Raw genomic sequence first — 26,902 nt, 5'->3', positions numbered from 1 at the left:
AGGAAGTGAATCTGATCGGCTCATTAACGGACTGATTGGACGTGAGGAGAGCCGGACAGCTCAGACACAGCTGAGGATTAGCGACTGAACACAGCTGTTAAAGCTGTTTTTAAACAGTGAAAAATAACCTTTGACCTGTGGACTGAATACCTGTGACTGCAGAGGGAATCAAACCCTCGACCCCGGCCGTGATCGGTGCCTTGCTCTGCCATTTCCTCAGATGGTCTGTTTGTCAGAGCTGGAATGCGACGGAGCATAGTTTGGTTTGTGAGCCATAATCAAATCAAAATGTGTCTGCATACTTTCCCATGGGGACGGAGGAGGAGGAGGAGGAGGAGGAGGAGGAGGAGGAGGAGGAGGGCGTCCAATTAAACGGTGACACTCGGAGAGAACGAGAGATAAACAGACGGATAATAATCAGGAATGGACAGAGTTTCAAACAAAAGCAGAGGGAGAGGGAGAGAATGTGGACAGCCGCTGGTATTTCAGATGTTATTTTTGGACATTTTCAGGAGCTGAAACGTCTTTTATGTAACTGTGAATGAAGCCAGCAGCTAATGAGCTAAAATACCAAAATGCATTTGAAAGGAGAGATGAAAGAAAAGATGGAGAGAGACAGAAGTGAAGTGTTTGGATGAGTTATTTTTATTTAGAGGCCTGATGGAGTCACATCTGTGTCTCATTTAGTTCCACCAGAAACCAGACGTTTTGTAGGATGGAGGGATGGAAGGAGGGATTGAGAGACGGAGGGATTGAGAGATGAGATGGAGAGATGAGATGGAGAGATGGCAGAGTTGTTCAGGAGAGAGCTGTAAAAACCTCCTTTCATTCAGAAAACAAAGTGGACTGAAGATGAACTTAGCTTCTTCTGGACTCATAAAGTTCCACACACTGTTACCTGACACACACACACACACACACACACACACACACACACACACACACACACACACCTGCACAGCCACAGGTTGAAACAACTGGAGCGCAGCAGGGATTTGTCTGTTTTCCGGAAAACTTCCGCAGTCCAGGGAACAGAGCCAAAGAGTGTGTGTGTGTGTGTGTGTGTGTGTGTGTGTGTGTGTGTGTGTTACTGAGACCCACATATGGAAAACTCACACACACACACACACACTGTCATTTTCTGGTGTAATAAACCTTTACTGCTCTGACTTTCATTCATAAAAATCCACTCAGCTGCAGTTTCTCTCCTCCTCTCCTTGTTTCCTCCTCTCTCCTCTCTCCTCTCCTCCTCTCCTCCTCTCCTCCTCTCCTTGTTTCCTCCTCTCTCCTCTCCTCCTCTCCTTGTTTCCTTCTCCTCTCTCCTCTCTCCTCTCCTCCTCTCCTTGTTTCTCTTCTTCTTGTCTCCTCCTCCCTCCCTCGTCTGTTTGTTTTTATTTCCTGTTTCCTCTTTATAATAAGTCAGCACAGAGCTGTGACTGGTTGGATTATACATATATATATATACACACACACACACCTTGTGTGTGTGACCTTATTAGGCGTAGAAACCGTCCATTAAAACACACATTAAACTTTGCAGGACAGGTGTCAAACACATGATGTCTGTCAGTGCTTCGAGTGTGAACCTGGTCTTTTATCATTTCATTGTGTTTGTTTGTTTGGATCGTCACTGGACGTACGTCCTCGGTGTCTTGTTTCTGACTGACTGATGTGCAGCTGTCTTCCTCTTATATCTCCGTGTTCGTGTCGGCTTCGCAGAGATTTAGATGTTATTGAGAGTCTCGGGGCTGGAAGCAGGTCTGTGATGAAACGTCAAAGCCTCTGTAAAAATCAGTTTGACCTCTGAACTGTTGGAAAACAACTTTATCCTCCTCAAACCCTGGATCAGCGCCGCGTTCATGCTGACTTTATGAGTTTATCAGCCCCGTCTCTGTGGACTCTGTGAGCAGGGATCTGCATCAGACACCTCTCACCTCTCCTTCACCTCCTCCATCCATCCGTCCATGGCCTGCAGGTCATCATTATGTTTTTATGAACTTCCTGTTAAAACTGCAGACGCAGAGTGAAGCCTGAGAAATGAAAAATATTTCAGAACTAAATCTGACATCAGTGGCAGTCTGATGTCCTGCCAGCGCCCCCTACAGGCTGTAGTGTTCAGTACAGCCACAACAGAAAAGTGCTGGACAACAAACAACATGCTGATGATTTCATTCTTACATTTACTGGAGTTTGTAGTAAGTCTGTTAGTGTTTGACTGAACAATGAACAGTCACAGGCAGATGTCGTCACGTTTCTTATTTTGGGCAGATGAAGAAATTTCTGCCACATGTGCGTAAATTAAATTGCTTAATTTAGATTTTAGGAGGGAAAAACGCTGTTTGTTGTTAACGGTGTTGATTTGTTTTCTTAACCTTTATTTACTCTGGGAAGTCAAACTATAATGATTTCTAACCATCTGAAGGCCGTTCAGGCTGAGCAGAATGGACATGTGACTTTTTATTTGACCTCTGTGGGTTCATCCCTTTGTTTTTTATATGAAACTGAACTCGCTGCTTTGGAGATGTTTCCAAACCACAGACACAAAGTTGTGTTTTTTCCGGTGACTCCTGACTTTGTGGACTTCCCCTCAGCTACGCCTCGAACCTGGATGCTGTTCAAAGGCATTCTGGGAGATGTAGGAAGTGATTGGCTGCAGCTGAAGTAGATGAGTCGGCCCGAGTTCAGTTAATCTCTGATGAGACGTGAGGCTCGTTTATCTCTGTCGTTGGTCAGGTGTCGTCTTACAGAACCTGTCAGTGTCACCTTCTCTCAGAGCGCCGACGTTTGGGATTAAACTATGAAATCATATTTGGCTGTTTTCATCAGTGGGAGTTAACACTGTCTGCTGCTCCTGAACAGCTCCCTGCTGACAGGAGGTTACTGTCCTGCTGCACACCTGGAACACAGCTGCTCAAACACACACACACACACACACACGCAGTAATACACAAACACACTGTTAATCTACACTCCCCCACTTTTCCTCCATATGGGCAACTCTGCGATCCAAAACACACACATCCCACATGCCAAAGTTTCCACTTCATACAAACTTAAACACACAGACCCAAACTCACAGAAACACACAGGAGTGTGTGTGTGTGGTGTGTGTGTGTGTGTGTGCGTGACTTCTACAACTCCAACAACCTTTTTGTTTCAGAAGGAATTTATTTCCACTGTTGCCTCTTGTTGTGTTTTGGACACGTGGATGGCAGCGTCGGTTCGTCTTTGGTTCAGACACTCATGTTCTCCATCTGACTTTTCACCAGGTCAAAATAGTGACAGTGGCGATGTGGACAGGAAGAGAGAGAGGGACGTGCTACAAAGGTCCTGGGCAGGGATCAGACCAGGAACTCTGTTGTATGGTTTGTGTCATAACCAGCTGATCCTGATGCACTGAGCCTGTTTACATGGCTGCTTCATTAGCTGTCTGTGTGTGTCTCTGTGGTTACACCACATTCACTGAAGCACTTTGATAAACCAGAAAACACAATTGCTGAGAAATTGATGTTGGCTAGTTAGCAAGCATGCTAGGTGGTTAGCATGCTGGTGCAGTACCTCGTTTGTTAAGCAGAAAGAAAACATTTTGTTTGAAGAATACGCTTCATTTTTAACCTCTTAGCACCCAGCTGCTCTCTGGTGAAGGTCAGAGGGTTCAAATGTGTTTATGTAACAACCAGAAGCAGCTGAGTCGTGTAATGTCTTCCTGGTTTGACTGCACAGCAGCACTGATGCAAATGAAGCAGAGGAGGAGGTGATACCACCTGGCTGGTAGATGGACGATCACGAGAGCTTTGAGCAAACAGCCACATGACGCTTGTTTACTAGAGAGATGCTGCAGGTGGAAACAGAGCTGAGGGTCGGCCCTGCTCACAAAAAACATTTGTTCAGCTTCAGAAAAGCTGCACAAATTAAATTCAGATTTAATAGAAGAGTTCCAGTGTTAAAGCTGGAATCTGTAGTTATTTAAAAACTACTGTCATTTTTTTCAGGCTTCACTGCTCAGGAATATTACATAATAAAAACTAAACAAGGATTTAGGAATGAGCAGAAGAACCTTGCCTTTCACTAAACTGTCACCAGAGATAGAGATAATAATTATTCAACAATATTAACCGAATACCACCAACAGCAGATTTGACTTGTCTCACTGTAAAACAGAGTATCGTCTGCGTAAAGATAATAAACAGACATCCTGACCCAGGTGTGCCAGGTACTCACTGTGTTAGGAAGTTAAAACTGTCTGTAAAGCTGAAGTATTCTTATTCATTTGAAGCATTTGGATCCTCTGAACCCAGGTAAATGTCTCCCTGCCTCAGCTGACTCGTGAGGAAGCCTTTCGGACCGCTCTGTTTTTGAAATTCCACTGACGAATTACTCTGAGGAAAATCCAATGCAAATGTGGCCGTACCCTCAATCCACAGCCATTCACGGAAACCATATCCGTGTCTCCCCTCAGCTTGTTTTGAATGCACCAGATGTAAACTTAGACTCCGCTCGCTGCCCGCCATGCAAATCCACAGGTGGGTCCAGTTTAAAATGAGCTTGTGGTGAAATTGTTGAGAAACAAAAAGCCCAAATTACAAACAGGAGATCCTCTTGAATGCAAAACCAAGAGAGGATGGATGCTGTTTAGATGCAACAACAGCCTGGAAACACACAACATGTGTCATGGAGGTGTGGAAAACTAAATGTAGATGTTTTTTTTTTTCCCTTAAAGGAATTCATAAACGTTTGATCTCTGTTTAGAGGATCTCTGTCTGACTGAATCTGTTTAAACTCTGTGAGTGATCTCATTTCATGTCATTGATCCTTGGCTGTTAATTGGTCATCACTGGCAATCAAATACGTAAATAACAAGCAGGAGGAGAAGAAACTTTCTAAGCTTGTTAAAATGCACTCTGTAACTTTAGTGCTCCATTTACAAACAGGGCACAGTGGTAAGACGGTATATTACAGACTTGACTTTTTGATTCTGAGACCAAGAGATTTCTGAGCACCAACTTTCAGCCTTCCTCCTTTTTCTCTAAAAGGTAGCTGTAACTTTGTCATGTGACTTTCAGTAATCAGTTACTTTACTGAAGTAAAAGTACCCCACAGTAACACAGACACACTGAACAGATGGAGGCAGTAGTATTCCAGCAGCTCCCAGTAAAAATGTCTGGTAGTGATATATAGAGATGTTTCTGGTTAAACTAAAAGGATCTTCTTCTATCTCTGTAGGAATCCTATCCATCATTTTCTCAATACTGCACCGATTGCAAAGATTTGTGGAAAATAAAACCCGGACGATGCTGAAATAGAAGGTTTCTGAGGCTCTTGCTGCTCAGATGACTTGAACCTCATCTTTTTCCAAATAGAGTTTATGCCAAACCTTTCTGTAAAGTCTTGTGACAGACATAACATTTTGTAATATGGCTTCAGAAACACAACTGTCACTGTTAAAAGGCTGTGATACATGAGTCTCTGATGTTATTTTAGGATGTGTTTGAACAGGAAGTCATGACTCCTTCAGTTTGACACATCACTGCTTTACTCTTCAAAGTTAGAAATAAATATTTCTCCAACTGAAACACACTCATTTACAGAACACGATGAAGAGCATTATTCATGTCATGAGCTGAAATCATGAAAAACCAAATCACCCGGGACCTTTAACATCCAGGCTGCAGCTTTATGTAACACATCTGAAAAATCCTATCGAGCTGATATGAGGCCGTATATGGAAGAAAAAAAACGGCTCCGACACTTCACAGGAATGAAAACGCTGCGATATTCAGAAGCTGCTTTGATTGTGGAGGTCAAACAGAGAGCAGGTTCAGGCTACCTCAGATCTTCACACACACACACACAGCTCTACATACATCCTGCTGCTGCACACACTCCGTCCTCCTCCTCTCCTTGATGTTGCAGTAACATGATGTAACAGTGAGCCTGGATGGCTCCCATGGGCGCTGGTTAGTCGACTTAATGCACTGCCACAGCTCGCTTCAAAGACTCGGGGGGGGGGGTGATGGTGAGGGAGAGGAGGCGTAGGAAGATGTGGAAGAGCAGAGGGGTGAAGAAGTCATGGTCTGAGTCGGCCTCAGTGATGGAGAAGTTGATGGAGGGATGACAGGAGTTCAGCTGATGTTTCCTCGGCTCAGGTCTGCTCCTGATTGGTCAGCGCTGACAGGTGGAGAGAGAGCAGGAAGGAAATAAAGGCAACAGGAAGTGCAGGGGAAGAGGAGGCACGTGGACGAAAACCACAGAACTGTTCTGTGATCAGTGCGTGTCTTTTGATCAGGACTCATAACTGCCTGCAGACTCTCTCTGTGTTTCTGGGGTTTTTGGGGCTTTTCCTTTTCCACCACCACAAAACACACACACACACACACACACACACACACACACACACACATGCCAGGCAGGTGAAGCTTTAAACTGTGCAGCCACAACATTTATATTAGTGTCAAACACACGACATGTGTCCCAACACACAGGAAGTGATTCCGCAGCATGTGTGTGTATCTACAGACTCAGTAGAGTCAGAAGAGAAAACCTCTCTGAAGGAAATAAAAGCAGAGATATTAAAGATGAAGTTAGTGTCAGACAGTCTCTGTAAACAGGACTGAATGCAGCACATGCTGTGGCTGTGTCTCTGTTTCTTTGGGAGTTTCTCCCGCTGAAGCTAAGCTAACAGCGCTAAGCTCGACACAGATGAACCACAGCTCGTGTTCTCACAGTTCCTGGAGGATAAATAACAACATGATGTTGGATTCATTAAATCACGTCTGAAAACAGCCTCACACAACAACGTTCACTATTCCCTGTTTCCTCTTCACTGAGAAACAGTTTCCTAAAGAATCCATACGTTTATTTACTTATTTACTTTATTTAAAATGAAACTGAGAGTTCAACAAAATGTTTAACGTTTGACCTTTGGAAAGAGAGAGGGAGAGAGAGAGAGGGTGTGTGTGTGTGTGTGTGTGTGTGTGTGTGTGTGTGATGACCATATGGATGTAATGATACCCTGCATAACAAGCAGATAGGATTACACACACACACATGCATGCAATCATACTGTTACACTTGTATGCACGCATGCACAAATACAGACACACACACACACACACACTGTACATCAGCCTGAGGAGCCAGCTCATGTGTCCTGTGTTTTCTTGCAGTTTCTTGTTGTGAAAACATGAATCAGGCCTCAGAGAATCAACTGTCATATTTCAGATGTGTGAATATTGATTTGTGATAGTGTTTGGTTCAGGCAGAGCTGGGTCTGGAGAGGAACCAACGCTGGCTGCTCCAAACGTCACAGGTACAGGAGCTCAGGTAGAACATGTTCTGACACGGTTCCAGAACGATCCTGGTCTGGTTTAATACTCTGAACTGTCGGCTGGAGGCAGCAGCTGGTTAGCTTAGCATAAAGACTGGACGCGGGGGGAAACAGCTAGCCTTGGTCTGTTCATAGGAAACTCTGAAACTCTCTGCATAACATGTCACATGTTATTTATCTGCTTTGCTTGTTTATTTTAAAGCAGCAAAGAAAAAAGCTGACTCTTGTTTAAAGCGTCGAGCTGAGAAGCAGGCCGACACATTCAGCTCCTGCTGTGGTTATGGCTCGTGATGAAATGCAGGACGAGGCTGCTGAACATCTGATTCTGACGCCATGTCTTCCCATGAAAGTCTCTGTCACTGTGGCATCACAAACATGAAACTGTGATGAATCCAAAAACAGTGGCAGATCCTGTGGTTTCCACAGAGAGGCAGCTCTGTTCAAAGTCCACACTGCTCTGCCTTCAGAACATGTGTTTATGACCTGAGTGCATGTATGTTACACACACACACACACTGACAGTGTGCACAGGTACATGCAGTCACACACACAGTGTAATTCGTTTAGCACTGGTTGACTTCCTGCACCGTGTGTCCTGTTTGATGTTTAAATTAAAGCCATCGATCAGAGTTTGGCTCTTATTAAAGTTCCCCCCTGGAGATACACTGTGTGTGTGTGTGTGTGTGTGTGTGTGTGTGTGTGTGTGTGTCATTCCTCAGGGTTCAGGTTGTATCTGTGTTATTTATTTAGTTTTGTCCAACAGTTTCTTTCTTCCTTTAAACTGCAAACATACCAGCACATATAGAAACACACACACACACACACACGCTGCAGAGTGTGTGTAATATAAATTAAGACATATGTTTGTGCCGGCTGTTTTTTCCACACACACTCACATCCTCCACTTTTTCCAGCAGCCACGCTGTGAGAGTGGATGGGAAACAGTCTCAGTCTGATGATGGAGAAGCTGCAGGTTCAGTTCAATGAACGGTGGAAAATCTTCTCACGAGAGGTCGTCTCCTCTCACACCACAGGAATCTGTAAACCAACGTCAACCTCTGTTTAGATATGAACCGTCCAACGTGTTGAAGAAGAACTGCTCTCTCTCTCTAACCTGGAGAATAGGCCACGCCCAGCGATGATGTCGTGGGTCACACCTGGTGTTTGCTGGTTCCAGCTGACTCCTGTTCTTCAGGTTTCCTCAGATGTTACTGAACAGAGTGTTTAGTGTTGGAGCTCGCTGTGTATTCATGTCTCAGTAAGTTAGTGAAGCAGTGGCTGTAGATACTGATGAACTTCCTGGTTGTCTGAGCTCTGCTGTTCAGTTCTCTGCAGCTTGAATCTGTGTGTGATCTCATTCCTCCGTCACGTGACGCTGAAAGCTGTAGCTGCTGTTTTCTGTCTTTAAATCCCGACCTGAGCCTCCTGCCTCCGTCTCTCATCAGAGGTGATTTATATTGATCTCGGAGCTGCGCTGCGTCATCACAGCAGCGTGCAGCTTCCTGTCTGTGGCGTTCCCTTTGTTTGCTCCCCCGATTGAAAGATTTGTCTCAATGTGTCACCACATGCAGAAACTTCCAGGTCAGCGAGCCCTGGAGTCAGGTCAGGTCGACCGGGACAGAGCGTGTCGGTGTGGGTCAGCCTCTCTCCTCCTTCCTCTCTTCTAAAATCGTCCCTGCTGACTCTGATGGCAGTCGCTCTGTTGGTGACTCAGACGTGAGCTCAGTGATTTCACTGTGACCTTGGTGAACCTGACATGACCTCTGAGCAGCAGGATAATCAGAGCAGAGATATTTCCATCTCCACTCCTCTTTCTGCCTCCACCGTCTTTGTTCGGCATCGTGGGACGTCCTGTCGCCCTGCGTCCTCAGATACGAACCTTAGACGTGACCTCGGGTTATAGCCTCGTCACCATGAACGACACTGAGAAGCTGGATTATTGTGGGAACAGTGCAGCACTTTGGAAAACAAGGACTCAGCTTGAATGTGATGTTTTGTTGAAGATTTCTTCTGATTGAAACAGGAAGCTGTGGTGGGTCACATGTCCTACCAGAGAGGATTATCTACTGTTCCAAACTGTCCTCCACTGTTACTGTACATCCTGATATACTGCCCCAGACTCAAATCATCAGTGTGTCCTCCTGCAGGAGACCTGGCCCCCCCCCCTGTGACTTATCATCATTAGCTCCAGTTCATGGAAGACAAAGGAAGGAGGAAGTCTAAATGTAGAGCTGCCAAAACCACAACTGACGATTACATAAGAGACACGAGTAACGACAAGCTAAAGGCTGAGAGGCTGGTGTGTGTCGTCCCTGTGGTGCTGACGGAGAGATGGAGGAGACGCCATCAGTCCATGTTTACACACACACACACCCTCTCTCCATAACCTGAATCCACCTCAGACCTCAGACCTCATCAGAGCAGCCGTCACGCTGTGTTCAGGAACACCTGCAAATAAAAACGGATGTGATTGAAATCAGTCATCTGATTGGTTGTGTGAACAGGTGCTGCAGTGATGTCACAGTAAAGATGGAGCACGATGAGATGTGGAAACACTTCACTCAGCTCTGAGCCCACTGCTTCAAAAACATCTCCTTAATAAAGTTTCATTTGAACTGTCTCAGTAAAAACCAAACAAAGGAGGAGGGATACACAGCGTTTGTTTGTTTCACAGAGTTTAATGTTTGTTTGCAGGTGAAACACAACGGTCTCATACAGGAGATGGACCATCCAACATCAGGACGCATCTCTGTACCAGGTCAGCACACACACACACACACACACACACACACACACACAGTTGTCCTCTCTCTAACCTTTAACTTTCTGCCTTTGACACCAACGTGTTAAATGACATTTTCCAAGAAGTGGTGTTTTTCTGTGCATTGGGACATTATGGATGTCCTGCTGACACACACACACACACACACACACACACACACACACACACACACACACACACTCTCTCTCCTGGAACGGCCCAGTTATGAATTTCCCTGCAGATACACAAACAAATATTTCTCATTAAAACCACAGGATCCTGTTCAGCAGCCAAACACACACACACACACACACACACACACACACACAGATAGAAACACACACAGATAGAAACACACACATGTGTCCGTGGGGACTCTCCTGCTCAGTTGGTTTGATGGATCTCAGTGTGTTTCCACTAAGAGGAAGTTGTTTGTCAACCACTGTGTATTTACAGTGTAATCTGTCTTACAACATGTGTGTGTGTGTGTGTGTGAGTGACCCAGCAGGAAGACATCCATAATGAGCAGAGGCAGGTACTGTGTGTGTGTGTGTGTGTGTGTGTGTGTGTGTGTGTGGAGCCAGTTCAGATCATTAACAGAGACTTTCTCAGAAAATAAACTGAAACTCACTTCGACATGAAAACTGGATCTCGACCTCACCTCCACCTAAACCTCCTCCACCTAAACCACCTCCACCTAAACCACCTCCACCTAAACCACCTCCACCTAAACCTCCTCCATCTAAACCACCTCCATCTAAACCACCTCCACCTAAACCACCTCCACCTAAACCACCTCCTAAACCACCTCCACCTAAACCTCCTCCATCTAAACCACCTCCACCTAAACCACCTCCACCTCTCACTGTCGGCTGCCCTCCAGTCTGAGAGATCAGAGAGATGATAGTGTAGAAACCAGAATCCTCTCTGACTCTGAACGCTGCATCGTCCCTCTAACTGTCCACATGTGATCATCAGAGGAGCAGACTGAGGACAGGAGGTGGAGAGACACTGAGTTCAGGTTAGACACAAGGACAAAGAGCCTCCCAGATCCCCCAGTCTGATCCAGTATCTGCGGGACCTGCAGCCCGGCTCGTTCTGGATCATCCCACAGATGCTGGATCAGATCAGGATCTGAGCAGTTTGGAGGTTCGAGGTGTTTCTGTCGGAGCAGAGGACGACACATCAGAGACTCACACACACACACACACACAGTGTGTGTGTCAGTCTATTCACTGCCATAACAATATCCTTTTCTTCACGTTCCTGTTCTCTCCATCTTTGTTTAGTAAACAACACCAGACGCATGAGTGTGTGTGTGTGTGTGTGTGTGTGTGTGTGTGTGTGTGTTCTTTGTACCTTGGAGGTTAACTGAGCGTGAAAACGTGCAGCTCAGAACATTCATTGGCCGACCCAACTGTGCTGTGTGTGTGTGTGTGTGTGTGTGTTGTTTTAGAGCCAAGAAATAGCTCCTAACAAACAGTAAAAGAAGAGTGTGTCCATTAATAGAGACGACAGCTGACGTTATATAATTGGAGAAGAAGAATGAGCTTTGACGGACGGATGGAGAGAGAGAGAGAGAGAGAGAGAGAGAGAGAGAGAGAGAGAGAGAGAGAGAGAGAGAGGTGCAGTGATGGACACCTGACACCTGAGCTGAGTTTCACCTGGTTTTCCAGCGCGATGACTCGATGCACGGCGACTTCCTGTTTTCATGACGTCAAACTCAAACACTTCCTCTCCTCCCTCGTACACTCACCTCCTTCCTTCTTTCCTCTCTCTGCTTCATATACCCACATTTTTACATCCTTCCTTCCTTCCTTCCTTCCCTCCTTCCTTCCTTCCTTCCTTGACTCCTTCCCAAACAAACAGAGATGGAGGACAGAAAAAATAAAGATGAATAAATGTGAATGAATAGACGTGTTACATAATCTTATTCTTAATTATTTGCCCTGACACCCCTACACACACACACACACACACACACACACACACACACACACACACACACACACACACACACTTGTTGAGCGTCATTGAAGGGGAAAACAGTTGCTAATGGTTTGAAAATAGACAAACTGTTCACACACACACAAACAGACACAGTCATGCATGAAACCATGCAGGCTGACACACAAACACACGCTCGTGTGACCATGCACGTGTGGGCTCAGACGCACACACACACACACACACACACACACACACACACACACTCTGACTGTGAGAGTTCAGCTCATTAGTGCTGCTCTTTAAAAAAACAGCTGATTGTTGTGAGTTTCCCAAAATAAACAGTTTGTTCCCTCGCTCCTCTCACTCCTCCCTCGCTTCCTGTCATCCTTCCCTCCTCGTTTCCTTCGTTCTCTAGGAGGAGGGAGGATTCAGATTCAGGTGTTATCACACCTGAGAGCTGCTGTCAAAGAGTTTGTTCCCAATTATGTGGAACACTGTGAACTCAGAGGTTCAGACTGTCTTATTGTAATTTGAGTGAAGTGACCCTTTAAATATTCTTGTGGTCTTTATTTCATCCTCCTCTCTGCTGGTGCTTTATCTACATGTTTTCCTCCTGGGGGAGGAAACGACAGAGGGAGGGAGGAGAAAAAAGAAGGAGCTGTTAGAGAGCGACCGGGTTAGAGAGAAGAAGAAGAAAGAGAGAGAGAGATGAAGGTCAGAGGCATCATCTGACATCTTCATCCTTTCATCCTCCTCCTCCTCCTGTGTGTCTTTAATGAGTCCCTTTGGCTCCGAGTTACATCCATGTTTCATTATCACTCTGAGTGAAGCAGTGAAGCTCCGTCACTCCTCAGAGGAACAGAGGGATGAACACATGAAAACAAAGATGACTGTGAACAGTAATCCAGTTTCCTCTCTGCAGCTCAGAGGGAAATGTTGTTCTCATCATGTAATCTCTGAGTAACTGAGTACTTTTACTTTTACTGTTTGTCAGTTTGTCCTGACGGTGGCGCTGAGTTATGACATCACATTTCTCCTCCGGTTGTTGTTGTGTCCTTCAGGTCCGGCGGTTCGATTCAGCAGCTTCACCCCCGGCGGTCCGACGCCTCCTCCTCTGATTGGTCAGCACACTGTGCAGGTGCTGCGGGACACCTTGTCCTACAGTGATGACATCATTAAAACGCTGCTGGAGTCGCGGGCGGTCGCCCAGAACACAGTGTCCTGATTGGCTGAGAGATATTGATCCGAGTGATTGATTCAGACAGATTATCAGAGATCTGAGCTTTAGTCAGGCTGCAGCTCCACAGCTTTGATTTTCACACACACAAAACAGTAATCAGTATTATTTTTGAAATGAAGAAGTTTCATCACACTATGTTTTCAAGTCTGGAGTTTACGACAAACTGAGCAGAAGTCATCAGAAAACATCACGTTCTGCACAGGTGCAGGTGAACAAAGGTGGTGAGTGTGTTTGATATATTGATCTGTTGACCTGTAAAACACCTGACTCTAACTCTTTGAACACTCCCCGTCTTCTCAGTTGTCACTTCACTGCGTGTTATGATTCTTTATTGCACTTCAATGAACTGTTTTTATGAAAAGCTGCTTTTGAATAAAACAATCTAAATGATATCTGATCGTTTGAGCTGAGTGATGTGTTCCAGTCACACTGAGGTCTCACTGATCAGCTGGTGCATTCAAGGACACGTTTTTTTCTCCTTTTCACGGTGTCAGTGTTTTCTCTTGGTTTTCTCCTCAGGGTTGGATTTTCAGCTTCACTACTCGTTGTTGTGCCCTTGAACGCACCAACAGTCGAAGCAGTCATAGCTGAAATTTGACTGATAAGACATCTAGATGTGTGAATGTTTATCTGCAGCAAGTTTCAGAACATTAACTGAAGCAGCGTCTGCCTCAGAGGAAGAAGCCGTCTGACGTCGTCTCTTTAGTGATGCCTTCATGTTCCCAGATCTCAGCTGTTAACTCGGTGAGTAGTGTTTTTATTACTGAACAACACTGTGGTAATAAGAGAGAAGATTAAGCTACACACACTAAAAACGATGAGAGCAGTTAGGGTTAGGGTGAGGAGTTCCTCAGGGTTCTGTTCTTGGTCCTTTATAGTTTCCATTTAGTCAAAGCCACATTAATAAATCTTTAATTTCTCCACTTGGTGTCAGCAGAACAACACAACAACACAACATCTGACATTAGCTTCTACCACAAACAGCACAGTCCCTCTTTTAGCTCTGTGTTTGGTCTCCTCCTCCTGAGAGAAGTCTCTGGCTCTTTAGCTGCTAAACGCTGCACTCTGTTCACCAGCTAAACCAGCTGAGTGAGCAGCCTCATCTGCAGATATCATCCTGGGAGCAGGAAAACATTGGCTGCACCGTGTTTCTGACGTTAATAATTCCCGATCATCGCTCAAAACATGGAGACACATCAGAAGTAAAAACTCCCAGCAGGTTGATTCATCCTGCCGTACGTGCTGATGTCTTGGCTCCTCTTGGGGTAAACTAGGAAACGCTGAGCCTGCCGTTGCTGTCGTCGGAGAGGTGGGTTGACAGTTTGATTAATTGGGAAGAAATCCTCTGGTAGAAAGTGGATAAATCGAATGAACGGGATGTTTACTGAATTCGAGGAAATGTGACGCATCTGGACGGCGACAGAGTCGTCGGGGGAGATGCAGGCTGACATGTTTATTTGAGTTTTCAGGGAGGAGCGGGGGAGGCTCAGGTGTGATTCATCACAAACCGGGGGCTCACTGAGGCCTCACGGTCCAAAAACCAACAACGAGCTCCAGGATCAGATGTGGTTTTTCTGAGAGGAGTGATACCTCTTACAGAACGTCATGACATAAAAACCCAACAGCAGCTCTGAAGGGAACTGAAACCTTTAGTTAAATAAACATCTGCAGCTTTAGATTTAACAAATAATGAGAGTTTTTAAAGAGATTCCTCTGCAGTCACTCTTAGAAATATGGACCCAGAGGCCTCTGAGACCTGATCCAGGACTGTAAGGCTACAGAGGAAACCCAAACATGTCCGTCAGTCAGGCATTCATAAAAATTGGAGGAATACTGAAAGTATAAACTCACCTGAGGGAAGGAGATCTAATTACTCCTTACTGGAAGGTAAATCTGAAAAATCCTTCTTTTCTACCACTGAAGACTCTTGTGTTTCTGGACCCGTGATGGGATCCAGAGTGTACTGGCCCTTTAACTGTCTCCTGAAAAGCAGAATTCATGAAAAACCGACATGATGGACGCCCACTGAACACGACCACAATTATATCAAAAGAAAAGAAAAAACTCACAAACAAAAAAAGCCACAAAAACCTCCAGAGCACAAACACGAAGCAGACCTCTCAGAGACAAACGTCTGCTGTAGAACAGCCTTTACACTCGACTGGGATGCTGTGTATTATGGCTGCTGTCTGTCAGTGGGACGTTGTCGTAGAGTCATGAAAGCTCTCAGCAGGAGGTTCAGTCCACAGAGACGCTCGTCCTTTAACCTCAGGTCTGGTCTCAGTCCAGTCAGGGACCATGACTTTCCTCTCTGTGCTGTCGTAATGAAGGCTAAATCTGCCAGAAGACACAGTCCAGAGTGAAGTCAGGGCGATGCTGTGTGTGTGTGTTGGAGGTGACAGGGTGTGAGCGTTGCTTGATGAGAGAGTAAAAACCTGTGAATGGAGTTTGGTGGAGAGAAGCTGATTTGTGAAATACAGGATCTGGAGCAGGAGCAGGAGCTGATGTTCTCAGCTGAATGAAAATATCCTTCCACATGCATCACAGGATTGGCCATCACTGTGTGTTTGAAGCAGATCCAGATGCAAGATATTTGTTGTGAGTTTGCAGAGAGAGGCATGGTGGAGCTGTCAGCGTACAGGATCTGTTTTTACAAACTGAATCCTGTTTGTATTTCTACCAGCAGGAGAGTAAAACTGCTTTGACAAATTTCACTAAAATATGAGAGGAGGAAAATCGGTACTGTGTCTGATTTTTACGCCTTAATGCCTGAAACCTGTTTGTGTTTTTAGCAGGAGAGTGTTGACAGGTTTGGCTAAAATGTGAAGAAAGGTTAATGGAGTTTGGTGGAAGGATGCGCACACACACACACACACACACACACACACACAGGCTGTCCACATACTTTTGTCCACGTGTACAGTGGTGGACAGAAAGGAGACGTTTACTGCGGCAGACTCTTCACGTTTGTTTGTGTTTGTGTCGACGAGAACAGGAAGCTCTGTACAGACGCTGCTGCTGCAGAGTCTTTATGGGCGAGGAGTGACCTCTCTCTTTCTTTTGTCTCTCTCTCTCTCTCTCTCCCTGTTCTCGTCATGCTCGGCCGCCCAGTTGGCTGCCTCTGTGTTGAACTCGGTGTGTGTGTGAGAGAAATTCGGATGTACGTAACTCACCAGCTCTTTAAGTGTCCCTTATTCCCCGACATCTGGAGTGTGTGTGCGTGTGCGTGTGTGTGTGTGTGCGTGCAGGAAGCGAGAGGCTTTCTGTCCAGCCTAATGTTGAACACAGACACAGTTATATGAGAGAGACAGGGACTAATATAACATTTGCTAACACTGACTCTGAGGTCACAGTCTGACTTCACATCAGTGGATATAAACCATACTTTTATTTTGAAGGGCTGTGTTATACACACTGAAAGCTGCAGTGTGTTCACCTGTAAAGCTGCTCGGAGCCTCGTGAACTCACAAAGATGAAACATAAGAACAAAATGTCAAGAATTATGTTAGGAAGTTAGAGAAATGTTCCAGTTTTATTATCGGCTCAGAGTGAGACATCTCATCGTGTTTTAACATCACTAACTCTTTACCTGATGCATCATCAGCTCCACAGACGTTTCCTCTCTGAGCGGCTCAGTGGTTTCATTTAAATAACTGCTGATTCTTTATTCTTTAAAAATCAAAGATTAGAGAAAAGTCCTGAAACAGAAAACGTCTTTCTTCTTTCCTCTGCCATGAATCATTGCTGACTCCTGGGAGCAGAAGAAGAAGAAGAACGGTTATTGAACAGGAGATCTGAACACACACACACACACACACACCTTGCTCATGGGCACTTCAGCTGTGGACGTCGTCTCAGTTACATGCTGACACAGGATGTGACGTTCAGGGACAGATGTGAAACTCAAACTCCCTGTCTGAGCATTCTGCATCACACACACACACACACAGAGAGAGAGAGAGAGAGAGAGAGAGCAGAGGGTGACGGGGACGAGTTGCAGGTTCATCTGTGAGTGTGTGAGGTGTTTATGACACACTCACTACACACACACACACACACACACAAACACAGGCATCTGTGACACACACACTTACTCGGGACTCCCTCATATGACGTCCAGCGGGATTTTCTCTGGAAACCACTTCCTGATGTGGGCCGGATGGAGAGGGAGAGAGAGGGAGGGGGGGGGGGGGGAGAGGAGAGAGAGAGAGAGAGAGAGAGAGAGAGAGAGAGAGAGGTGTTGTGCAGCTGCAGCAGCTGGATTTGACATTAAAGCAGCCGCGACCCACGATGCACTGCTCTGTATGCTGGTAGCCAATAATCAGACAGACTTCACTCTGTGTGACGAGCACACACACACACACACACACACACACACCTGTCGCTTCCTGTCGGACAGGATGTGTACTCTCGGTTGCCGTGGCAGCATCATCTTTTTTTCCCTCTTCCTGGTTCTGTGGAGGAAACGAGAGCGAGATGGATTCAACAGAGACGCTCAGATCTCACTCTGATCAGCAGGAAGTCAACGGAAAACATCTTCATCACCATCATCATCATCTTCATCATCATCTTCATATCATCTTCATCATCACCATCATCATCATCATCATCATCTTCATCATCACCATCATCATCTTCATCATCATCATCATCATCATCTTCATCATCATCACCATCTTCATCATCTTCATCTTCCTCCTCTGCAGGGCAGAGCTACAGTTAGAAGTTATTGGAGGTAGCTGCTGATGGATGGATGGATGGTGGATGGATGGATGAGTGGATGAGTGGATGAGTTAGGTGCTGTGCATACGACATAAACCCTTCGTTGTGTGTTGACGTGAACATGCAGCATCTCTGGGCCTGAAGCGGAGGCGGTGCTGCCCATCATGGAGGACGAGAGAAGAGGAACTCTGGGAAACACAGCGGAGTTATGAGGAACCCACCTGTTTCCACACTGAAACACAGCAGCTTTGTGCGTCGGGCTGTGAAACAGCTCAGCAGCTCAGCAGCTGCTAAAATAAAAGTCTGATGCTCCTCAAACTGCCTCAGTTTCAACATGAGAACCTGCAGCCGCCGTCGGAAAACACGGCGACGTCTTCGCTCTGAGCTGATGATTGATAGCCCACAGTAAAAAGCCATCAGGAGTGTTTTTATGAAGACTGCTGCAGGTACCTGCAGGAAAACCCGTTTTACAGCCTTCAGGTTTTAGAGACGAGGAGGAACTTCAGTCACTCTGGTCAATAAAAGTAAAAGAGAATCAGAGATTAAAGAAATGAAACTGTTGATCATAAAACTCTGTAGAACAGGCTGCTGTCAGCTCTGCAGGAGGTTTCAACACGTCCTGAGATTAAAAACTTCAGCCTGAAAGCAAATTTTCACCTGGTGTCGTTCACAAAATCTGATCCCTGTTTTTGGCCTCTGCATTTATTTTCCCCAAACAGTAAATCAGTTGTCCAGATGTTCATGGTGTCAGGCCAGCAACATATACTCTGTTTTCTTTTATCTCTGTACCTTCATGAATTTATGATAAACATTTACAATAAGTGCAAATGTTTTGCTTTTTATTAAAGAGGAAGATCCTTTTAGTTTAACCAGAAACATCTCTATATATCACTACCAGACTCCACTGACAAAAACAGGGATTTAACCAAGCAGAACACGATCTACTGCCTCGTTCTACTAGTTGTTTGTGTTATTTTGTGGTAAATTATTTATGTAAATCGCTGAAAGTCTCACAGTAACACAAACACACTAACAGATGGAGGCAGTGGTATTCCAGCAGCTCCCAATAAAATCCCTGTTTTTGTCAATGGAGTCTGGTATTGATATATAGAGATGTTTCTGGTTAAACTAAAGGATCTTCCTCTTTAATAAAAAGCTCTGTCTCTGTAGGAATCCTCTCATCATGTTGTCAGACTCTGAGAAGAACAATCTGAGTCTGTCACTGGTTAAAAACAAGAACTTTAGTGGACGGACTTTCATAAATACTGGAGTTATCTTTAGAGTGTGAAACACTGATTTCCTGATGTGGACTCTTTGTATTAAATCACTGATAAAACTGTGTTCGTATGATGTGGTGTGGCTGAGATATGAAGTGTTTAGATGTGGTTGGACTCATGAATCCTCTGTGTCTCTGTCTGTTTAAAATGACAGAACGAAGCGTCTCCAGCTGTTTGGTGTTGAGGATCGTGGTGTTCAGCTCGAAGGTGACTCACTGTTCCTGTTTTCAGCTGTAATGACGGTCATTAAGACCCCACCCTTCACTCTCTTCTTCTTCTTCTTGTTTAAGATTTTTTTCCTCTCCCTCTACCCCTCCATCTGACTTCATTTATCTCTCTTCAATTTACTCCTCCATTATCTCTTTGTTTGTGTCTTCTCTATATATTTATTTCTTCTTCCTGCACCAATCTTTTTGTTTTTGGCAACTTAAAAGAGCTGTATGTAAGATTTTGCTTTTGCTACGTCGCTAACATGAACAGAAAAGAAATGTTGTGACTTCATAACTTCATAACTTTACTCACCAACCTCAGCCAGTCTCATCTTGTAGTTTCACAGTCTTCCCTCAGTCCAACATGAGAGGATGAAGTACTGCTGCCCAGGAGACGTGCACTAACCTCTCTTAAAAAACGTCAATGACTGAAGCTCTTAGTGAGTAAACTGCTGCTAATGCTAATGTTAGCTATGTAGTGATAGCAAAAACGTACACATAGCACCTTTAAAAAATGTTTGCTTGTATAAATGTGGTGAAGAGAAAAGTTTATTTCCTGGTTCAGGTTCAGCTGGTTCACATGAGGTAAAGAAATCCACCAATCACAGCCTCTTCTTTATTTCCCTCTTTCCTCTCTCTGTTAATCAGTTTCTCTTTCTGTCTTTTCTTCCTCTGAACTCAGTCACTCTGTAACAATCCAGAACATTGACCATGACACTCAGTCCAATTATAATCCTACACGTCTTTACATCCCGACCCCCCGACCTCCCCCTGCCCTCGGCCTGAACTCTGACCGCCCCGTATCAAAAGTGCCATTCCTCTGCTGAACAATACAGAGGTCGTGACCTCTGTGAGCCGGATTGGAGGGTCTGTCCCCGCTGAGGACGGTCACGTTCCTGCTCGTCCTCAACTGAGACACATGTCCTCCTCTTTCACTGTGTCAGATCACTGATCAGGGATCAGATTCACACGCTGTTTTTAAAGTTCATTTTGTATAACTGAGCAGCCAAAGAAGCACAGATGTCAGTCAGTCCAGTGCATTGTGTGTTTCTCAGAGAAAGCTGTTAATGAATTATTCTGTTAACTCCAAACAACAAACCGAACACACTTCAGTCTCCAGTCGTAGATCCTTCTGTTTGGTGAGAGTCTGTTGTCACAGGCTTCTTCATAAACTGTGGACCCTGGATTTCTTAAAAGAAGCAGGCGTATGTTCTCTTTGTGTTTTTTTTTCTGCACTCCAGTCCAGTAGGTGGCAGTGTTGCACCTGTAAGCTCATTTGCCAACTGCCAATAAAACACAAAATAGAAAAAGGAGGAGGATGTGGAAGGAGGATTGTGATGACGTTCATGTTCCCCTCAGGACAGACTTGCGATGTCACCACCACGCTGCTGAGAAACACAGTTAAAGTGTTGACCCAGCTCAGCACTGTGTAGACTCTGAGTCAGTTGTACTCTCTGCTGTGAAATCAATTACTTGATGGACGTTTAAAGAGTGACACAAATTAGCTCCATGTAACAGTGTTAAACATGAAAGCTGAGCTGTAAACATGGACGTCGAAGACATTTCTGCCGCCATCTCTCTGGCTGTTTCTCAGACTCACGATCAAACAGATTGGACGACACTTCTCCTGAAAACTTCCGCCTGAGTGTTTGAAGCGCGCCGACCTCCAGAAACTGAACAACACACATGAAATGAAACAGAGAAAGCACAACTGAATGAAGTGGAGGAGAGGAGGGGGATGGAGGGTGTGAGGAGAGGGTCATTCTGGGTAAACTGGGCCTCACACCATTCAGGAAACAACGGAGAGACGAGAGGACGGTCACAGAGACAGGACATGAACCGGGCGAGGACGTCTGACCGTGGACAGTGGTTTCTGAGTCAGAAATGTAAAGTGTTGACCTGTGTTTGACTCCAGCGAGGTTCATCAAACCTCTCGTGACCCGTCATGTGACGTCCAGAGGCCTCAGTTCACCCAAATCTATTGTTCAGCCGGGTTTACGCTGGAGGTCTTCAACGGTCCAAAACCCAGAGGCTGTAGAAAGGAGCTCAGGATTTACCTCACCTGAACCCTGCATGGACCCGTCCATTTAACAAAGACACAACACAGACTCCTGCCTGAGCTGAGCCAAAGGAAACAAAGACTCCGACCAAGACCAATTTAAACGTCTATGAAATAATTACAACTCCTCTTCTCTTTCACTGATTTCACAGAGAAATAGGTGTGTCTGTGTCTCATCGCAATTTAAAAAAATCAGCTTTAATCAAAACAAAAATCACAACCTGCACAAAGCTGCTTTAGATTCAAGCTTTGCAAATGTAAATTAATAAATAACAATGCTGAAATATCAGAATTAGGATCAGAAAAACTTTAGTGGAAAATAGTTTTGGCTCTGTTATGAGCCAGCTCGTTAGGGGAAAGGGAAGAGAAACCAGATGTATTTGGTAAATTAAAGTTATTTAATTATAGATATTTTTAAAATGCTTGAAAATTTGTATAGCCAATAAAAGAGATGAATAAAAACAAACAGTTCAAACCATGGATTACATGTTATTTTGCATAAGAAAAACAGATCCCAGAAACTCAGGAGTTAGATTTGAACATGTGACCAAAACTGGCCAATAAAGGAGCTGCATGCGGTTCTGTTTGACTCCGAGTTGGTCAGCGTGGACGTGAACAAACCAAACACAAAAATAAAAGTCACGGTTTCCTCTCTGACACAGACAACATCAATCAAAAACTGTCTGACCTGGTTTTCACCCGGACATACTTCACTGGGCCAAAGAGTCGCCGAGACGATGGGAACAAGATGGTGGAAACCAGGCGGTGGTGGTCAACGCCGGCCAACATCTCTGCAGCCGTCTGAAGTGAACGGACCAAAGGACCGAAGACATGGGTCTCACTGAGATCTATTGTGTGAGAATAATCCAGAACACATTGCTGAGTTAAAGCCTAATCTAACGCAGAGAGATGGTCAATCTGATAGCTGTAGCATGTTAGCCCGGGAGGATCTGAAACGTCTCTGTTTGTGATTCAGTCTGGATCTGCTGAGTCCTCCCTCTCTGAAGGGATTTCCCTCCAAAAGACAACCTCTGATTCGCCTCAACAACCTGTTTTCAAGTGTTCTGGTAAACGAACAGTGAGAAATGTTTGTTTCAGGACAAACAGGAGATGGAGGAAGGTTGGGACAGAAGAATCAGATTCAATAAAAGTTTTTCTTTTTCATCTTTCTTTCAGAAATGATCAGTGGACTCTTGATGTGTCACTGGAACCTCAGCTACACTGCGCCAGCTAATTTTAAAAACAGCATGTGAAAACAAGTGTTTCCAGGTTGTTTTCATAAAGATGTTCAGCTGGAAAAAAGGCTAAATCTCCTCCCCAGTGTTTAGTTGGCAAACATCAAAACTCTGCATGTTAGAGCAAAAACTCTTTTTTTTATGTTGTGTGTATTTGACTGTGGGTTCATCCTCTGGATGTCATGAATGTATAACATTAAAAAGCACAGGGAGCTTCACAGATCCTGTAAACGATGCTCGGTCCTGAGGTGGTGGTTTAGAGAAATGTATATGGAATGTGCAAAATGGGAGAGAGCTCATCCTCTGGGGAGCAGGAACACAGGCAGCAAATTTCCTGGAAATCTTCCTGAAGATTTTTCTGTGTCTTGTCTTGGGTGTGGTGTTAAAATGAAGAGCATGGGATCACTGTAAATCATCAGGATTAGACCTCAGGAGACCACGAATATTCACAGAACAGTTAATGGAAATTCAGTCGGTAGTTTTGAAGATTTTTTTTTTTTGCTTTTCTTTTTTTTTTTTTTTTTTCTTTTCACCTTTATTTGACAGGACAATGGAGAGGAGACAGGAAACAGGGAGAGAGAGTGGGGGAATGACACGCAGTAAAGGACCAGGAGTCAATCCGGGGACCAACTGCTCAGGGCACTTAGGCCCATGTGGTATGCACCCCAACCATTCGGCTAAAGGGGCGCCCCGTTTTGCAGATATTTTTAAAGCGTTGGACAGAATGATGGACTGAAAAAAGGATTTAATTGGTTTGTTTGAGCGGAGTGGTGTGAACTCGTAGCTCAGAGGACATGACAGAGACACTGTGACTGAACACAATAGGCAGCTTGAATAGAAAACAATAGAGGCTGTAATATTTAATATTTAGCAGCTGTGTGTCCCATCAGAGAGTGTCCTGTGTTTTATCAGCCTGACCAGCCTGTCAGACCACACTGAGGGCCTATTGTTGGACAGATGTGTGTCTGCTGAGGTGAAGAGAGTGTGTGTGAGTGTGTTGGTTGGTGGGAAGAGGTTCAGAAAGTGTGTCAGGAGAGAGATTCACACACTGAGGCTATTGTGTGTGTGTGAGAGAGAGAGTGTGTTTTAACTATTAATGCGATACCTTTACATTATTGTAATAAATCAGAAATCAAATAAAATGTTTGGAGCTGATGGTGAAACACTAAACTCACTGTTTTAACCCTGATATCCTGCAGTTCTTCACTGGTCCAACCAAACCCTTGGACCTGAGACCTGACCCAGGACCCGTACGGGATGGATCCGGGTCAGGTCCTGTTCTGTTGCCGTGGTCTGTTTAACATTATTTGTAAGAGACCGAGCCGTGATCATGATGGAGGGAGGTGAAGGGTCAGACTCGTCTCAGAGGCCACAGAGTGAGAGCAAAGGAGCAGGGAAACAAGCACAACAAAGGTCGAAGAGCTGAAGTTCTGTTTGTTTCATTCCCTGGTTTGGTGTGTGTCTGATATACAGAGCAGTTTACTTGTGTTAATTATACTAATAATCACACAGTGGCCTTACAGGACGTCTGTGAAAACTGTCAGTCAAACCTACTTTTCTGTGAGACTGAAGCTGAAATAACGTACACACCTGCTGAGTTCTGCTCAGTAAAATCCCTGTTTTTGTGAATGGAGTCTGGTACTGACACACACTGATGGTTCAGGTTCAACTAAAAGGATCTTCCTCAGACCTGTGAAGTAAACCTCACTGAACCGACCGTGCTGCGTTCACTGGACGTTGAACCGCCATGAAAATAGGTCCCTGTGTGTTTTGGACTGTGTGAGTGTGTTGTGTGTTTGTGTGCGACGTTAATTACACAATTACTCTTCCTCTGTGAACAGACATCAGCGACTTCCTCTGCTGCATCTGGATTTATTACAGTGTGAAACACACACACACACACACACACACACACACACACACACACACACAGGAGGTTTCAAAGCATAAAATCACTGACCTGAGGGTGTGTGTGTGTGTGTGTGTGTGTGTGTGTGTGAATCTGTCTGTTACATAATGTATAATGTGATCAAGGTATTTACAATATCAGTTACACAGTGTGTAAATGTCCTCCATCTGTGTGTGTGTGTGTGTGTGTGTGTGTGTGTGTGTGTGTGTAAATGGCGTCCATGTGTGCCGGGTGTGAGCTCTGCAGCTGGAGGGGACACCAACCAATAAACACACACATTCAGCTGTGAGGTCAAAGGTCAGGCTGGAAACTGTCCTGGTCCATTTCCACTGCTGTAGGAGACGAGTGTGTGTGTGTGTGTGTGTGTGTGTTGTATAAGGTTATTATTATTATCACATACACACCACTACACTTCTGTTAACAGAAATTTGTACGAGTAGTTCTACTTGTTGTGTTTCCTGTGGATATTTAGTTTTTTCTACTTGAGTATAATTTTAAATGGAGATAAATAAAGTGAATGTTTCTGTCTGAAGAAACAGAATAAATCAAACACGTTTTCTCTGCTTCATCTGCAGATTCTGTTTTCACTGTTTGAACAGAAAGAGGAGACAGAAAAACTCTCCTCAGTTTTTCATCTTCATTGACGTTACAGATAAATGTGATTAATATGAGAATGTTAGTGAATGATTTTAGTTTGAACTGACCGACGTGTGTGTGTGTGTGTGTGTGTGTGTGTGTGTGTGCTTGCAGCAGGGTGGAGTTCGGTCATCTCTCTCTGGAGAAATAAAAGTTTAAAGCAGATCTGGATTTTATTTTACCGTCTCCTGCTTTTCATTTTCCTCCGAGTGTGAAATGATTTTCCTGATTTCCCCTCTCAGGGCTCGACAGCAGCAGCAGCAGCGGTGGCGGTGGTGGTGGCGGTGGCGGTGGCGGTGGCGGTGGCGGCGGCAGGCTTTGTCCTTGAGCAAAAAGACACTGACCCCCTGACCTTTGACCTTTGCAGAAGATGGAAAGGTATTTCCCCCAAAATCCAGTCTGACATGTTTGGTGGATTTGGACACTTTTCAGACGATGGATGATCTTTTCAGCCTTAATGTAGAAATTCCACCTTAACAGGTCATTTAACTCACAGCAGGGATGAAAACTCTCTGTGCTGCCTTGGGCTTGTCCTGCCCTCAGTGTGGTCTGACAGGCTGGTCAGGCTGATAAAACACAGGACACTCTCTGATGGGATTCACAGCTGCTAAATATCAAATATTACAGCCTCTATTGTTTTCTATTCAAGCTGCCTATTGTGTTCAGTCACAGCGTCGACTCTCACTCCGTCCTGTCCTGAGCTCGAGGTCCCATCGCTCACTGATGTTAAAGTGTTTGTATCTTCAGGGCTGAGGAGAAGCAGAAACAGTTCACCTGAGTAAGAGACTGTGCCTAAAGCTGATTAAAATGAGAAGTGATGCTCCTGCCACACCTGCAGCGCTCCCCGGTCCTGTCCTCTAAGAACATCACGCTCCATCTGGATCTCCCCTGTGTCAAAAAGAGGAGGAAGTCACAGGGAGTCAGAGCAGGAGGGGGAGGTGACTGCAGATGGAGATCCTCTCAGACTTTAACACAGAGCTGCTTCAGCAACATACTGTTGAATATTTCTCTGCTGCTTTCTGTCCGGCCTGTGTATCAGACAAAACAGGCTAACAGTTTCCCTTTGTTTCCAGTCTTTGTGCTAAGCTAGGCTAAACACATCCTGGACTGATGTCAGTCTGGTCCTTTAAGGTCAGTCACCAGACTTCACCGTCACGCTCCAAACGCATCGTGGGTCATAAAACTGCAGTGTTCCCATGAGCCTTTGCGTCTGGATGAGCTTCAGCTGTGGGTGTGTGTGTGTGTGTTATGTATATGTCAATGTTTGGATGAGTGTGTGTGTGTTGTCTGAAGTGCTGCCACAGGCGGACGGGCGTGTTCTGTTTACAATGCACCATGGGAAATTAGGGGCGTGATGCTATCTGAAACTCTGTGTGTGTGTGTGTGTGTGTGTGTTTCTTCAGCCAATTCTCAGCAGCTGTGTCTGGACAGAGGAGAAATGTCAGGCAGCGGGTGTGGACGGATGAGAGAATCCCTCCATGTTTTTTCCCCTCTTTGTTCTTCTGTTTGTTTCTGCTCCGTCTCTTTGTTCTCGTTAGTCTGGACGTGTTGTCCATCACTGTTACCTGTCCACCATT

The 26,902-nt window shown here is 45.0% G+C and overlaps 1 protein-coding gene across 1 annotated transcript in view; it reads left to right on the top strand.

Annotated features, from left to right (window-relative positions):
- Positions 1 to 13,670, top strand: part of sugct (succinyl-CoA:glutarate-CoA transferase) — a 44,209-nt gene extending 30,539 nt beyond the window's left edge. Inside the window, exons 13-14 of the mRNA XM_018693313.2 lie at positions 10,022 to 10,085; positions 13,100 to 13,670. Coding sequence (XP_018548829.1) covers positions 10,022 to 10,085; positions 13,100 to 13,263 — 228 coding nt within the window. The 3' untranslated portion in view covers positions 13,264 to 13,670. The remainder of the gene's footprint in view (positions 1 to 10,021; positions 10,086 to 13,099) is intronic.
- The last annotated feature ends 13,232 nt before the right edge of the window (positions 13,671 to 26,902 follow it).

This window comes from Lates calcarifer, unplaced genomic scaffold (assembly GCF_001640805.2).
Source record: "Lates calcarifer isolate ASB-BC8 unplaced genomic scaffold, TLL_Latcal_v3 _unitig_3770_quiver_731, whole genome shotgun sequence".
Lineage (NCBI taxonomy): Eukaryota > Metazoa > Chordata > Actinopteri > Centropomidae > Lates > Lates calcarifer.
The sequence above is the reverse complement of the archived record's forward strand: the minus strand, read 5'-3'. Positions and strand labels throughout refer to the sequence as shown.